This window comes from Neolamprologus brichardi, chromosome 4, assembly GCF_056152115.1.
Source record: "Neolamprologus brichardi isolate AB-2024 chromosome 4, ASM5615211v1, whole genome shotgun sequence".
Lineage (NCBI taxonomy): Eukaryota > Metazoa > Chordata > Actinopteri > Cichliformes > Cichlidae > Neolamprologus > Neolamprologus brichardi.
Window position 1 is genome coordinate 7,431,813 of NC_142107.1, and position 15,312 is coordinate 7,447,124.

The 15,312-nt window shown below is 38.8% G+C and overlaps 2 protein-coding genes across 5 annotated transcripts; one reads left to right on the forward strand and one right to left on the reverse strand.

Annotated features, from left to right (window-relative positions):
* Window positions 1–608: 608 nt before the first annotated feature.
* eps8l1a (EPS8 signaling adaptor L1a) lies at window positions 609–11,287 on the forward strand. 4 transcript variants are annotated; one of them, XM_087839726.1, is made up of 16 exons: window positions 609–631; window positions 1,486–1,548; window positions 3,198–3,372; window positions 4,136–4,247; window positions 4,355–4,413; window positions 4,617–4,755; window positions 5,837–5,925; window positions 6,004–6,078; window positions 6,152–6,300; window positions 6,383–6,574; window positions 8,147–8,252; window positions 8,354–8,494; window positions 8,632–8,767; window positions 9,531–9,678; window positions 10,038–10,170; window positions 10,824–11,287. In XM_087839726.1, the coding sequence occupies exons 4-16, from the start codon at window positions 4,136–4,138 to the stop codon at window positions 10,839–10,841; spliced, it is 1,497 nt and encodes a 498-aa protein (XP_087695852.1). In that variant the 5' UTR covers window positions 609–631; window positions 1,486–1,548; window positions 3,198–3,372; the 3' UTR covers window positions 10,842–11,287. The 4 variants fall into 4 exon arrangements, with proteins under 4 accessions (XP_087695852.1, XP_087695853.1, XP_087695854.1 ...); XM_087839727.1 differs by lacking the exons at window positions 609–631; window positions 1,486–1,548 and having other exon boundaries at window positions 3,066–3,372; XM_087839728.1 differs by lacking the exons at window positions 609–631; window positions 1,486–1,548; window positions 3,198–3,372 and adding an exon at window positions 3,675–3,857.
* A 1,413-nt stretch (window positions 11,288–12,700) lies between these two features.
* On the reverse strand, window positions 12,701–14,895 carry nme4 (NME/NM23 nucleoside diphosphate kinase 4). Its single transcript, XM_006809152.3, has 5 exons — window positions 14,647–14,895; window positions 13,558–13,688; window positions 13,385–13,486; window positions 13,139–13,251; window positions 12,701–13,002 (listed from the first exon to the last, which is right to left on the reverse strand). The coding sequence occupies exons 1-5, from the start codon at window positions 14,783–14,785 to the stop codon at window positions 12,882–12,884; spliced, it is 606 nt and encodes a 201-aa protein (XP_006809215.2). The 5' UTR covers window positions 14,786–14,895; the 3' UTR covers window positions 12,701–12,881.
* Window positions 14,896–15,312: the final 417 nt, after the last annotated feature.

Here is a 15,312-nt window from a genome sequence, read left to right on the forward strand (position 1 = left end):
GAAAAAAAACAAAAAAGCAAACAAACAAAAACAACAACTTTGTTCTATAGGCTGATCTAATCATCACATTAGCTGACAGTCAGGAAAAGACCACAGGATAGTTTGTTGTGGAAACCACATGGGATACAGTGTCTTTAATCACCAACGTCAGATCACAGAAAGCATCAAACACAGAGTTGATTCTATGTAACCTCGTGCAGTATCAACACGCTGTGCAACAGCCAGGTCAGACATGATGAAATTAGCTGAAATGACCAGCTGGTGTCACTACATTACAGCTTAAAAGGCCTCTGTTCATTTTCTGCTGCATGCCTACCTGCATAAAGTCAATCTGGAATCCAGGGGCGATTTTAGGCCATTTTTGGGGGGTGCTGAAGGACCCCCAAAATGAATCAAAGCACCCCCAAAGACTTCTTACTTTTTTTTGACAATATTTGCTGTTTGTGTGACACACTGCTAAAATATAAAAAGCATACAGTACTTGGTTGAGACATAACATTTTAACAACAAAAGTATAGATACCCCCCTCCCCCCTCCCAAAATGGTTTGTTCCAGCTCTCCTCTCCCCTGCTCTGGCTGTAGAGCCGTTGCTCCCAGAGCGATGGTGGCTGAGACGCAGGGAAGCTGAGGTGTAAGTGCCTGGCTTAAAACAGGACATATTAGCTGCATTTAACCTTCAGTTACTCTTTATATAGTTAGGTAGGAGTCAGACCATGTTTCTTTTTAGCTGAACAACATTACACCAGGTAACCTGGGTGTAAAAAAAACTTGTTTTCCGGTGATGTTTGCTACCCTACAATTCGTCCTACACTGCAGTAAAATCAGCAACATTTGACCGTCCTGTTGCTCCCATTGAAATTTATATAGCCTATTTAAAACCCAAAACTTAAAATATTCCGTAGCCTACTGTTGTTACCACCCTGTTTTAAATCGATACTAACTAGCTAACTGACCGAATGCCCATTAACCTTATAACTCCTGTTGTGTGTGTGTGTGTGTGTGTGTGTGTGTGTGTTTTGGGGCCACCCTGGGGCGCACACATGTCAGTGCGCCCCAGGGTGGCTGTGGCTACAATGTAGCTTGCCAGCACCAGTGTGTGAATGGGTGGATGACTGGATGTGTAAAGCGCTTTGGGGTCCTTAGGGACTAGTAAAGCGCTATACAAATACAGGCCATTTACCATGTTTTTGTACAGACAGACAGCCAGGTTCATAATGGCTATAAGGAAGTTTTTTTTTTTTTTTTTTTAAAGGAGCCACATTCAGGTAAAAGTGTAAAATCAAATGATCCGTCAATCAAGAATAATGTTGGATCAGTGTTTCAATATTTATATCTTTTATTAGATGTTCATGTGGTTTGGTTATTTGCCTTTTGGTTGAAAGTACACTGAGAGAGGACTTTTTGTTAGTGATCTTAATAGTATTTTTTCATATTAATGTAATTTATCATCTAATTGAATACAATCTATTTGTGTATGATTGTCAGTCCAAAGAGGGAGAGAGGAAAGAGGGGAATGTGAGGATTAAGTACAAGATCAGGAAGAACCAGGTAAGAAAACAGACAGGGAACAGTGACAGGCACAACAGAAACTGTTAAATTAACAAAGAGAAAAAACCTGATTTTACTCACACAATCAGGAAGTTATGTTCTCCCTATATTAAAGCTGCTATACAGAATCTGCAAAACAAGCTGGTTTGAAACATTTTTGCATTTGCATTGCATTTTAACAACATTCCAACATAACATTATAATTGATTGGGGAGATTAAAATTAATAATATATTTTTTATGTGGTTCAGCCACAGCTCTACTAAAACCTCAGCCAGTAATAGGTAGGCCAACTTTTGGACCGTCCAGTTGTCTGTATGACTGCTGCAATACGTACGTGAGGAGCTGTAAAGAGAAGCAGAGTGCTATGTTTCTAAAAATGTTTTAAGCTTGCTTCAAAAGATTCTGTACCGCAGCTTTAAATGTTTTCCAAAAGCACACACACACTTAACTTATCAGTGTTTCTTAAACTTTTTACAGTGTGTACCACCTGATAAAATGTCAAGCTCTCTCAAGTACCACTATGAAAGCATGAAACCCATAAATCTTACAACACAAAATTAGTATTATTAAATTAGTAAAATTAGTGTCTGCAGTAAAGATTTTTATTTGTAATAATTTATTCTGTTGTGGGAGTGTTTTTTATGTATCTGTATTATATTATACATACACATTAAAAGTGAATCTCTGTCCAAAAAATGCACTCAGTTTACTTTTTACTATGAGCATCATTCATTATTCTCCCGCAGTAATTAAGGTTAGGATATGTATTTGTTTTATTCCAATCCATTCTTCTTTTGCAGCATTTAAATAACCTTTATCAGATTTGATGGTTTTGTTACAGAATTTTCAAAAAAGTGTTTTGCTTTTCTTTTACAAATGTGGGGATTAAATTGTGTTAAAATGTACAAAACAGTGATGTCATGTTTTAAGACGAGGACCCAGGCACAGAGAGACTTGATGAATTTAAGAACTTATGATTTATCTTGCCTGGCTGGGCAGCTCTCTGGGTGCTCAGCACCCCCAAAGCTCTAATTCTAGAATCGCCCCTGAGTTAAGCCTCAAAAGTTGTTTCCTAAAATTTGATTAATCGCCACATTATTTTGTAAATTGCAGATTTCTTATCTTTTTCAGGCATTAATTCTTTCAGTCATTACACACCAAGTAAAAATTGTGTATAGCGAATGGTTAATAAGTGATTCACCCTTTAACTATTCGCTTTGGTTTCCATTGGGTAACAAGAACCCAAGAAAGAGACAACTAGAATAAATAAATAGCATCCTGGATATTTAATTTATTCTTATTATTTTTGTGACTGTGCGATTAGCAGGTAGAAACTAAAGACAAGTTCATGAATACAAAGTAAAAGGACAAATAAATTAGATCTTTACCAACAGCTTTTATGGTGGCTTTGGCCTCGGCTCAAATGAAACTTAATTTCTCTGAATGAGTGGAGGTGGTGTGCTTGAGTAAGACTGTGCTACATTGGTAAGAAAGAATGCAATGCGGATTACGTTAGGCTCTGGGCATAAGCCACAGGCAGTTGTTGATTGAAATACCTGTGATAAGGAAGGAGAAGCTCACCAAGATGCAGAGAAAGAATCTCAGGGAGGGAGGGAGAGAGCCAACCTCTGTATCTGTGTGTTACAGGAGGGAATAAAACAATGCAGTGTGACTACGAAAGGACGCCAGACTTGTTTTTCTTGTTTTGGCACATCCCAAGGAGGAAAGACATCCTCTTAAAACAGCCAAACTCACTACAGTCACTTGAGCAGGAGGAGTGGTGTCTTTACCCCGGATTCAAACACGCGAGACGCACCAAAAGGTACGTTGATGTATGTCGGTTTAAAGAATTAACTTGTGTAAAGTGTATGTGTGTGTGAGAGAGAGAGGGTGAGAAAGCGAGGGGAAAAACAGAGGTAGGAACTGAGAGAGATAGATACACCTGTTAGATCTAGGACGGCTATCTTGTGTCAGTAATGTGTTTCTCAGAGGAGTACATTTGGGGCGGTGTACAAACAGGTGCTCAAAACGTCAGGGTGTGTATTTGCTTGCTGTCAATTGCATGAACTGCTGAAGGAGAAAGGCAAAAAGATGAGATGTCAGGATAGAAAGCTACTGTGTGACCTGTAAAGGACAGCCTTTTAAGAAAAACTGAGCTGTCGTGCAGTTTCTCTGTCGCGCTTTGATTGTTGCATCATCTGCATACCATCTGGTATCTTTTCCTGTAGTGTACCTGTCACTTACCTGCATGTGAACATGCCAGTATGCACAATGCTGAATACTCGGCATTCTTACAATCAGCCTGTGGTATGTGGCATTGTTGTGCTCTTAAGCATCTTTTCTTTTTAATGTAATGGGTATAATTAATATGACACCAAGTTTATGAGAATCTTTTATATCATTGAAGACTAGTTATCTACATGTGAACGTTTAAAAATGCTAAGGACGAGAGATCAAATATAACAATTCAAGTGGGACAAGAAAGGAGACATAAAAATGGGTAAATGTCATTGCTGTGCTACCAAAACATCATTCCCTATTCTGTGTGCATTACATTGAATTCTGTTTATGTCCACGTGAAACAGATGTCAACATCACCTCCATCGGTGCTCCCTAGAAAGCCTTCAGGTGTCCGAGTTATGGTCCTTAAAGGACAGAAGGAGCTTTCTGATGGGGTCCCTAACAAGTTTGGCAAAGGTACACTCCTCTCCAAGAATGTGGTGTTGGCAAAAACATGTGTTTCCATCTTTTGCATATGCTTTTTGTAAACTTTGAATTAATGGCCTTGTTCTATTTCTGCTCAGAGAATGGTACCAGTGGGGAGTCGAATCAGATCCCTCCACTGAATGCAGACAGAGAAGTGGTACGTACTCATACGCCCCTTTTTTTGTATATATGAGTGGGTACAAACAAGACTTAGAAATTATCAGAAAATCACACACATATGAACAATAACCCCAGAATTGTTATCTAAACTTTAGAAACAGTAAACCGATGTGGTGTAGTGTTCTTTAAAATGAAAAGCAAGCGATATGATGAGAGCCTCGTGTGTGAATCATTCCTCAGGAGGTTATGAACCACTGCTTTGACGATGTGGAGCGATTCATGTCGCGCTTACAACAGGCGGCAGAAGCCCAGACTGTCCTCAACCAAAGGAAAAAGAAAAACGAGAGGAAGACCAAGAAGGATAAAAAGACCCAAGAAGGTGAGGACCTTGACAATTTCTGACCAAAATAAATGACTTTTATTGGAAACAAGGAAACCTGTCTCTTCGAGTGATACCGAAGAGCCAGATATGTTTTGGATAAGGTTGAAATTTAAAATGTAGGTTAGCAGATGCTTCAGACATGTGGAGGAAGGAGCGATTCACAATGACTCAATATTTTACACACTGAAACTCAACAGGCAGGATGCAAAAAAACCAAACATTCGGGTAACGCAAAAAAAATTCCTGCACATCGTGAGAATGTGTAAGACAAGGCATGCAAGTACCTGAACACGTTTATGCACAGCTGTTTCTTCATATAACATGATATTATTATGTTTTATATTGGGCACAATTAATGTCTGAGTCTGAGTCACTAAGTATTTCTGTTTTTGTCTAACTTGGCAAACTCATCTGGGTGTATCCTAAATTAACACTGGGATGGACTAAAGGCAGGCTCTTATTAGTCATTACTTTGTCTTAGAAGAGCACTTGCTGTGACAAGCTAGAACAAAGGTCATGGTATGTTGTGCTTCTAGTATTCCTTTTCATTTCTACTTTTATTTGTTTTTCAGAATTGTCCCCAAACTAAAGTGTTAGCATCCACATGATAGTCTGTATCATGTTCCAGATATACTCCAATCAGTTCAATTTTATTTGAACAATAATACAGAGAAAACAGGAAAAAACAATAATCAAATGACCCCCACCCCCACCCCTCCCAATGAGCAAGCACTTTGGTGAAAGTGGGAAGGAAAAGCTCCCTTTTAACAGGACGAGACCTCCAGCAGAACCAGGTTCAAGGACAGGCTGAAGGCTCTGCTTCCCATTGTACTTTTAAACACCATAAGAACCTCAAGTAACTGAGGAGCAAAGTGCTCTATTGGGGTGATATGTTACTATTTGGTCTTTAAGATAAGATGGGGTCTGATTACTCAAGACCTTGTATGTGAGTAGAATGATGTTAAACTTGATTGTAGATTTAGTAAATGTATCCGTAAAAGCAATACTTGTACGCTGTGGTTATAACAACCTTATGTTTTATATCTATGGTGTATATATTTTGCTGTTCTGTGTGCAGATAGTTTGTTGACCATGAAAGCCAGTCCTCCCCCAGAAGAAGACTTTGTGAACATCTTTCAGAAAATCAAGTACTCCTTCAGTCTGCTGGTATGATTAGACTACGTTATATTTAAGCATAAAGAGATTTGTTTGATAAATACAAAAAACAGAATTGATTTTTTTCAGGACCGCCTGAAGTCATACATCTCACAGCCCAATGCCCCAGAGCTGCTCCATCACATCTTTGTGCCTCTCAGACTGGTGAGATCTCATTTAGTGCTTTTTCTTCTTTTCCTCTTTCTTTGATCTTTACTGTAGAGACCCTCTCTTACAGATGGTGAAAACCACTGGGGGACCAGCATTAGCTGCATCCATCATCAGTCCTGCTTTGACCAATGGTGCCGTTAAACTGCTCCAGGAACATCTGACTTTAGAGGAAAATGAGCTGTGGACTTCACTGGGGACCAGATGGACCTCACCCTGGTCTGTGTGTGTGTGAATGTCAGCTTTACTACAGACTGTGCCCAACACTGTTTTAATGACAGGCTTGTTCCACTTTCTCCAGCTCGCACCTCGGTGTGACTGTTCCTCCGTATACACCTGTCTTTCTGGATGGGTGGAAGCCTCAGACTCATGACTCTACTGGCCAGCCTTTTGAGGATCCCATCGAGCTTCAGCACAAAGTAGATGCTTTCAATGAAACCAAGCAGAAACAAAGTCAGCAGGAAGAAGCTCAACAGGCAGCACAGAGCCCCAGGTAGGCCACTGAAGAAGTGTAAATACATACAAATAGAGCAAGACATCATTATGGTTTTACAGCAGTTGTGATTGTTTTTGCGGAGGCTGTATTCTTACTGGCTAGAATCCAATCAGTCAAGTGCTTTTAGTGACAAACCATGATTAAGATTACTGATATCTGGCTCCAGTTTCATGTTTATTTTTTTTTATGTTTTGCATATCTTTTAATTAAGCCCCACGCCCCCGGTACCGGGGGCAAAAAGGAGGAGATCACGTTTAATCGGTTATAACGCGGGTTGAGAAATATAAGTCCAGACATGTGTGGTATCCACAGAAAACTCAGAATCTCAGCTAAAATGTCATATAAACCATTTCTACAACCACCAAACACACCGAAAACAAGCCGTGATTAAACGAGCAGTTACGTAAATGCGCAGAAGTCCGCTAAACAAACAAAACCGAACCAGAAATTCTTCAGACTTTGTGTAACCAGCTAAAGATAGGCTGGTTAGCTTCCAGGGCTATCACTGACTCCACACACCAAGTTTCACCACGATCAGACCAAAATTCACTGAATGAGCCGCAAAAGAAGACCACAAAAACACACAGCGGCGCAAATGCGCTAAGACAGAAATTGGCTTACCGTCCTGATTTCCTCCGGTATTTTCGCTGGTAGCCGGTAGCCACGTGACAAACAGTAGTTGCCATGCCTACCTAGCGCATCAGAGCAGTTTTCTGTCAACAACCTCCATTTTAGACCCACCTACAGACACGTGACTGAACAGACGCCACATGCAGTAAATTTGGGCCCACGTGGGTTTTGGCATCACAACGTCTGATTGGTTGAAGTGACATGAACGTGGCATCGTTACTATGAATCTATTGGCTCAAACGATTAAAAAGAGGTGTCAATCATGCAAATTGACCAAAAGAAACCAAAGTTACAGCCCCTCGGAGTTTAAAGGGCCAGAGGCCAATCAAATGCTCTATGCGCACGGCAGTAAAGGGCCATTACCATGTAAATGTGTGGTTAATTCTTCAAAAATATATTTTAAAAAAAGCATGTTTAGGCCTGTTAATAAAATTTATTAATTTCTGCTCTTTAATACCTAAAAAAAATCAACTGGCATGGTGTCCAATTGTGTGCCAAAATTGGACATTTTTGTACAACGTCTGGATATTCATGTCTTGACAGGGCTGTAATTTTTCACTGTTTCACTTTAGAAACATGAATCTTTGCACAGATGATGTTTTTATGTTGGTTACTGAATTTCTGGAACCAAATGTGATCTGAGGCATATTTTTCAAAGGGTTATATGCTAAAAATTAAAAAAAATAATTAGGCGAGGATAAAATCTACTTACTTTTTCTGTGTTCCAGTCTCAGTAACTTTGACACAGTAATATCTGCTTCAATATTTACACCTCTGATGAAATTTCCCAAGTGTTAGCTTTATTTTGATACCAAGATTGTAAGGACAGAGTTTGTAATTGCAGAGAAATAATCAATTAAATTTGGGCATAACATTTTCGAGCAGGAAGCTCAGAAACCCCCTTGGGGCTTAAGAGGTTAAATACTATCTGTTTTTCAGAGATGGAAATGGACATGCGCACGGTGAGAGCCATTACCGCTGCAGTTACGACTTTGTCGCCAGAAACAGCAGTGAACTCTCTGTGCTAAAAGGAGAAACACTTGAGGTACACACCCTGAAATATGGGTGGCGATCTGAATACAAAAGTAGAGTTCAGATCCAGGAGTACGTCACACAACTTGGCTAATGAGAGTCATCTTTCCGTAGGTGATTGACTCATCAAAACGCTGGTGGAAGTGTCGGAACAGCTATGGCGAGATAGGATTTGTTCCTTTTAACATTTTGGAGCCTGTGTCTGCTCTGAATATGACGGAGAAAGATGGCTCAGTGGTGCACAGGGAGTCACAGGTATAAGACGACACACAGCTACACAAATACACAGAATTGTATTTGTGCCACTGCCTCAGAAACTGTACATACTGTGATTTCTTGGCGAATGTTGTCATGTTGTTTTTGTTCATTCCTGCTTTTTTTCACAACAAAAGGCAGGTCCTGTCCCTCACTCAAAGCGCTTCTCATACACCCCATCAAGCGGGGGTCCCACTACAGCAACCCCAGCAGTGCGACCTCAAAGCATGGTTTTACCATCTACAAGGATGCAGGGAGATGAACCTGACAGAGGTAAATGAATATAGGCAGACAGAAATGTCATAAACACATGTGAAAACTAATAAAATTGACATGTTTTACTATTTCATGACTTTTGAATTTGATGTCAGCAGCACTTCTAAAAAAAGTTGGTAAAAGAAATGCCTGGAAAAGTAACCGGTACTAAAAAGAAACAGCTGGAGGAACATTTTGTAGGCAAGGCTAACTGGCTAACTGGCAACCAGTCACGAACATGAAATAAATCATCTATGAGAGGGTATAGTATTATCAAAAGATTCAGAGAATCTGGAGAAATCTCAAGGGACAGGCTGAAAATCAAGTTAAAATATAGATTTGTGAAGTTTGCAAATCACTGGAATATGTTCTTATTTAAAGTCACAATATTAAAACGTATTTAATGGTTTTAATATAAATTTAAAATGTTTTTTATTATAATATAAGATGTACTTCTGCTTTGGAATTTAAGTTGCTTGGTATTACAAAAAGAACACTTTGTGAAGGGGAACGATACGTTCATATAAATATAACTTTTACTTTAGTTTGGTATGTGCAAAATATAATTCAGCAACGGTCTAGTATAGATTTTTATTTCAGCTGACTAAAGTGTTTTTCATAATCAAAATCATGATGTTTATTGCATTATATGACATGAATTCATGCTTTCACATAAAACAAACAGGCAAGGCTCATAGTTGTTGATGTTAAGCAATAAGTGCAACTGCAGCTACAACTGTACAGGTGTATATACATGCAGTTGTTTTTCTTCTTTGTACAGTTCTGATAATGAATGATGAGCTTCTACAAAGGATAGCCCGGAGAAGAGGCTCATTTAAACAGACAGCTGATAACTCTACACCTCTGAACTATGACTCTTCATCTTCTGAGGTGGCAGCCTGGCTTACTGCCAAAGGCTTCAGCACACTGTGAGTACTCCACAAACATATTTGTTCATATTAGCTAGAGTTAGTACTCAAGCTCCACTAAGGAATAGCATGTTTAAACATATTTTTTTAAACTAAGATATAAGTTGTTTTTATATTATATTGGTTTTGTGCATTAGCACTAGCACTCCTGCTAGCCAGGTTTCAAAAACCCTGAAGTTGTGTAAGGATTAAAATAGCCCAAGTATTGTAGCTTTACTGTTTATCATAGCTTTACTGGGTAATGAATTGGACTTAAAAGTCAAGTTCTTCTTAAGAAATTAAAAGGTGAATATTAAAAATAGGATCTTTTTCACAGTGAAAGCACAAAAATGCTGATCTTGTAATTCATTCCTGCTCAGCACTGTTGAGAGCCTGGGAATTTTAAACGGAGCGCAGCTGTTCTCCCTAAATAAGGAGGAGTTTGTTGCGGTGTCACCAGAAGAGGGTGAAAACGTTTACAGCCAGATAATGGCAGAGAAGACTCTGCTTAAGGTTTGTTCCCTATTTTTTTTATCTGGATGTACTGGTTTGTGTGTATGTGTGTATTTGCAAAGATATGCATGGGTGAGTGTTGAGTCATTTGTTTGCTCAGCCTTGACTTATGCACAGACTTACATCTTTGCCACTGCCCCAAACCGATTAAAGATTTACAATGACAAAAATGTGAGCAATTTCAAATTGAATGCACTCATGTATAAATTAGTTTTTAAAATGTGGTCATAGCTTCATTTAAGTGGAAGTAAATGCCAAACACAATCTATTTGAAGTATTTGCAACATTTAAATATTTACGAATTAACATACCTATTCACAAATTTTGTCAACAAAACTTAATTGGGTAAGAACATTTGTCAACTTGTCTATTTTTAAAAAAAACAAAAACAAACGAAAATTGTAAATCAGAGCAAATTTAACTAGTGAAAAAAACTAAACTATCCACAAGATAGTCCATGTTTATGTGTCACATGTTGCCTATACTTGGTGTGGGTGGGCAGCTTTTGTAATCTTTCTTGCTTTTAGTAAATAGACTTCATAAACAGATAGTTTTTGGTGATGTGTTTAAATCTGATTTTCTTTTAAAAATATGATCAAGAACTTTAATTTCATTAAGAAGTGAAAATAAATTATATCTTCTGTCCTCCCCAGAATGCACAAAAACTTTAGAACTGGATGCTTCGATGGATCCAAAGGTTAAAGATTAACTCATAAAGAAAGAGTGATGTATTGTAACAGAGTTAAAATATCCTTTAATACAGATGTGACATTAATGCTTATTTGATATAGAGGTAATGGCTCATGTTTTAATCACAGAGTCTGTTAATTTATCAACAAAAACAACAGATTTTAAAAGAAATTCTATTTAAATACTCTGGGAACCAATTTGTTGTTGTTGTTGTTGTCTGGTTTTTAGTTTGACATTTTTGTAATCTTCTGACAGGTTTAATTGTATTCCTTCCATGCAGTGCATGATTTTTTTTTTTTTTACAGTTAACATATTTGTATGACAGTAACCCCCCAACCTAAAATATATGCTGTCTTTCAATGCTTATAACCCTGAAATACCATAATTTACAACACTGAGATATATATGTGTGTATGTGTGTATAAAGATGGCAAAATATATATATATATATATATATATATATATATATATATATATATATGAACTGTATTTTATTATTATGCTTGTTGTTATATATAAATTATACATAAAAAGATGGCAATTGCATATAGACTCCTCACTTTAATACTTAAGAAATTTTGAAGCAGTGCAAAGATTTAAAACATTATGATTAAAAATAACCATGAGAAAGCGATACTACAAATGTAAACTCACATAAAAACTCTGATACCTGATAGCAGTTAGTTAACATCATGGGGGAAACTTGTTTTATTTCTTGAGAGGTAGAAAGATTATTTCATGTTTTCAGTTAAAAAAAAAGTATCACAAAATTTCAAATCACATATAAAATTGCACTTTGGTTATCTGAGGACAGAGGTCAAGTAAACAGTTTCATTATGTATACATTAAATAATAATTATATTTGTTAATGAGAATAATCACATTACAGTGGGCCAGATGTGGGGAAGGGGAACTAACAGTATCAACACACACACACACACACACACACACACACACACACACACACACACACACACACACACACACACACACACACACACGGGGAAGGGGAACTAACAGTATAAGCAACACACACACACACACACTCTTTGTTAGACCAAATGCATATGACTATTAACCAGAAAGAATGCACTCGTCTGTCACAAAAATCAAGACCAACTGTCTAATATTGTAGCCCCATTATGGTACCAAAACAGCTCTGATCAGTCTTCTAACTGGACCCTGTAGTATCAAGCACCAAGACATTAGCAGCAGATCCTTCAAGTCTTAACCTAAAAGGTTGTATTTCTGTGCGTTAGACTCGTTTTTCTGGCACGGCCCACAGATACTCAATCAGATCATAATCTGAGGAATTTGGAAGCCAAGTCAACACTTCGAGCTTTCTGTCATGTTCTTCATACCATTGCTGAATTATTTCTGCAAAGTGGGTAGATGTATTACTCTGCTGGAGTAGGCAGGCACTCTGAAAGACTTGCAGATCAAAAAAAAAAAAGGTAGAGAAACATTTTTTCGCACGTGATCGTTTTGTGTCTCTTTGTGATCCAAAACTCACATCTGTTTGTGTGGACTTTGTATCTCATTATGGCTGTTTGCAGACTTTACAGCCATTCTGCACCTAAACATTGCTCTCTATTTGCAGAGATTTTCGAACTTTTTGGTTGTTGTTCATTTTTCTTTCTTTGAAAAGATAGTTACCTTCATGAATGAAGCAGAAACTGACAAGCAGAGGGTCTAGATCAGGAGCCACTTAGCCTTTGGGGTACCTTAAGTGCATGCCCAGTAGTCCCAGTCAGTATTTTTTCCATGGTTGTAGCTGGTTGGTGTACAGCACTAATAATCCAATCCTAAGACTAAGATGGCTACTGATTATAAGATTATATGTACATATGCGTAGTTGGTATTCTAAAATCTCACATTTGCTTTAGCAAAAATCTTTTGATTCTTAGTGCACTTAATGAGGTAAATTACTTAGAGAGAGAAACTGTGGTGGCACTGTCAGGAGGCAGCAGGAGAAGAGGTAGTTATTACTGATTCTCACTGCCTTGAACTGTCAAGCATCTTCAGTCCTCCATCATGTTGCCCTGGTTGCAGCATTCCCAGTTCAGGAGATCCTTTCCCTGAAACCACAGCTGGATCTCCCGTTGAGCACCCTCCAGTGAATCACTGGCATGGACAACGTTCCTTTAAGTGACCAACACACATGGTTACTGTACTGCCACGTCATAAAAGCACATAGCTTCATAGGCTTTAATGTTAAAAATCTGTTTTATGTCACAAATATCAGCACACACAATGAAATGAAATAAAGTCAGGTTACCTGCTGACATGGACGCTGAAATCTCCTCTGACTGTGCCCGCCTGGGCTTCAGTTGGGTTAGTGTGTCCTACCATTTTACGTGATGTCTGGACTACATTGGGCCCCTCCCATACCTAAATAAAAGTAAAGCAGCATGTGTTGGCAAGACTGATAAACCTACTGAAGAACTATAACAAGAATAAGCAGAAAAGTAATAAGGAGAAAACCAGGAGTATCCTCGAAAGAGGCAGACAGAGGAGCACTCACCATGACCACCACAGGCCCTGAGGTCATGTAATGCTGCAGACTAGGATAGAAGGGCTTAGCTCTCAGCTCACGGTAGTGCTGAGACAGGAGATCCTCAGACACCTTTCAAACAGAGACAGATTCAACAAGAAACTTGCAGATCACACACACACACACACTTCAAACTCTTATACCTGCACCATCTTCAGGCCAACCAGCTTGAATCCCCGCTGCTCAAACCGGTGAATTATTTGCCCGACAAGACGGCGCTGAACTCCATCTGGTTTCACGGCTATGAGAGTCCTCTCCCTCACATCTGGAAGACCTGATGTGAGCAGACACAAAAGAGGAGCAATGGTTGTTAACCATACTGCAGGGAAGACTATAAAAAATACCAAACTAAAGTCTGCAGGTGTCTCAGTTTATAAATGTGTGGTATTTATCATATCAACATTTATCATATCAACACACACGCACGCACATAATTGCATTTGTGTGTGGGATACAACGTCCCCACAACACAATAAACTAACGCGCGCATGCGAGTTTGCACCCCTAAAACAGACCAACAACCCTCACTGAGCAAAACTGCATAGAAGATGTATGGCTTTTGTTTAGCTACAGAACACACAGAATAGAAGCTGCACACAGCCCCTTATGAATGACTGCACGCTATCAATTATTCACACGTGACTATCCACGAGAACTGCAGTCTCCTTGCATCTTTAAGACCGGCTGTGACAGCGAAATACAGCGACACCATAGCGGGCTGGATGGAAGTCTGGTTCTGACACAGAGGTTTGGGTGTGTTGTATGGGATTTGCGTTTTGTGTGTCGGTATTGCGCACCGTTTAACTTTTGTACCCCTAACCTAGTTCCAGTTCATGACCCGAGCTTTTGGCAAGCAAGTTTGTTTTCCTAAATGTGTCCGTTAAGTTTGGGTCAAATAAACTTTGCGCCTTGGACTTTGCGCCTTGGACCGAGTCTAACAGGCTAAAGTTTGTTAGACTCGGTGCTAACAGAAATCTTTTAAAATCGGTTTCGACAGTGACAGTTTGACAGTGTCATTTTCACTGTGTAAAAATCGCGTATTCAAGATACTGTGCACATTTTAATTCGTAATTCATGAACGTTCACTTAAAAACATAAAATTTGCATTCAACTGCTTTAAATCGCCACTTCTTAACAAACGAATCGCGTATTTCTATCTGAAGGACTAATACTAATCTACTATGCAAAACATATGGCTTTACTTAGCAGCTGGTAGAAAATGAGTCACTTACTTGATTTGTTTCTTCGCCAGGTAGATCTGTATCCACCCCACAGCGGAGAAGGAAAACCAGGTAACCGACCTTTAGTGGATTCTTGAGTCCTCCAATAAAAGTGTTGGAGAAGTCTGTTAAAAACGCGCAGCTGCATCATGGTCGTAATGTGACGTGCGTTTTATCAGCCTCTACTGAGTGAAGTCAACCCTCATCAATAAAAACTCACGAGTGATCCCTCCGTGCGTCTCTCCTCATTGTCACTCAATCTGAAATTTAACTCCAGTGATGCCAGACCTGTGTTAGTTCTCCGTACACACGTGCGTCACTCAAAATCTCCCCTCGCTTTCAACCCGATGGATTTAAAAAGAAACACTTCCACGCATAAATCTTATTTAGTTGATATTTTCGCCTTTCTGCAGGTGAAATCCAGCTCATTTTAAGAGCTGAACGCTGATCCTGCTCTTCACTTTGCTCTTTTTTTTGTTGAAAATGTGTGTTTCTAATAACAAAACACTTAGGAGACGCAAAGCAGAAGCAAAGATATGTTAAAATGGCCATTTTATGATCATTCAGCCTCCGAAACGCATCTTTTTTGTTGTTTTAAAGTAATCTGTACTTCAGCCTCCACAACTCACATTTGCAAATCTGTGATTTTCTTTAATAAGATCTGGCACTTACTGCAAT

Excerpts from the sequence above, each read along its gene's own strand:
- eps8l1a (XM_087839725.1), top strand. The coding sequence starts at position 4,055 with ATGTCATTGCTGTGCTACCAAAACATCATTCCCTATTCTGTGTGCATT. Across the intron at positions 4,756-5,836 it reads GGATAAAAAGACCCAAGAAG|ATAGTTTGTTGACCATGAAA; the intron begins GTGAGGACCTTG and ends TTCTGTGTGCAG. Across the intron at positions 8,495-8,631 it reads TGGTGCACAGGGAGTCACAG|GCAGGTCCTGTCCCTCACTC; the intron begins GTATAAGACGAC and ends TCACAACAAAAG.
- nme4 (XM_006809152.3), bottom strand. The coding sequence starts at position 14,785 with ATGATGCAGCTGCGCGTTTTTAACAGACTTCTCCAACACTTTTATTGG. Across the intron at positions 13,689-14,646 it reads CTGGCGAAGAAACAAATCAA|GTCTTCCAGATGTGAGGGAG; the intron begins GTAAGTGACTCA and ends TGCTCACATCAG. Across the intron at positions 13,003-13,138 it reads TTCAGCGTCCATGTCAGCAG|GAACGTTGTCCATGCCAGTG; the intron begins GTAACCTGACTT and ends GGTCACTTAAAG.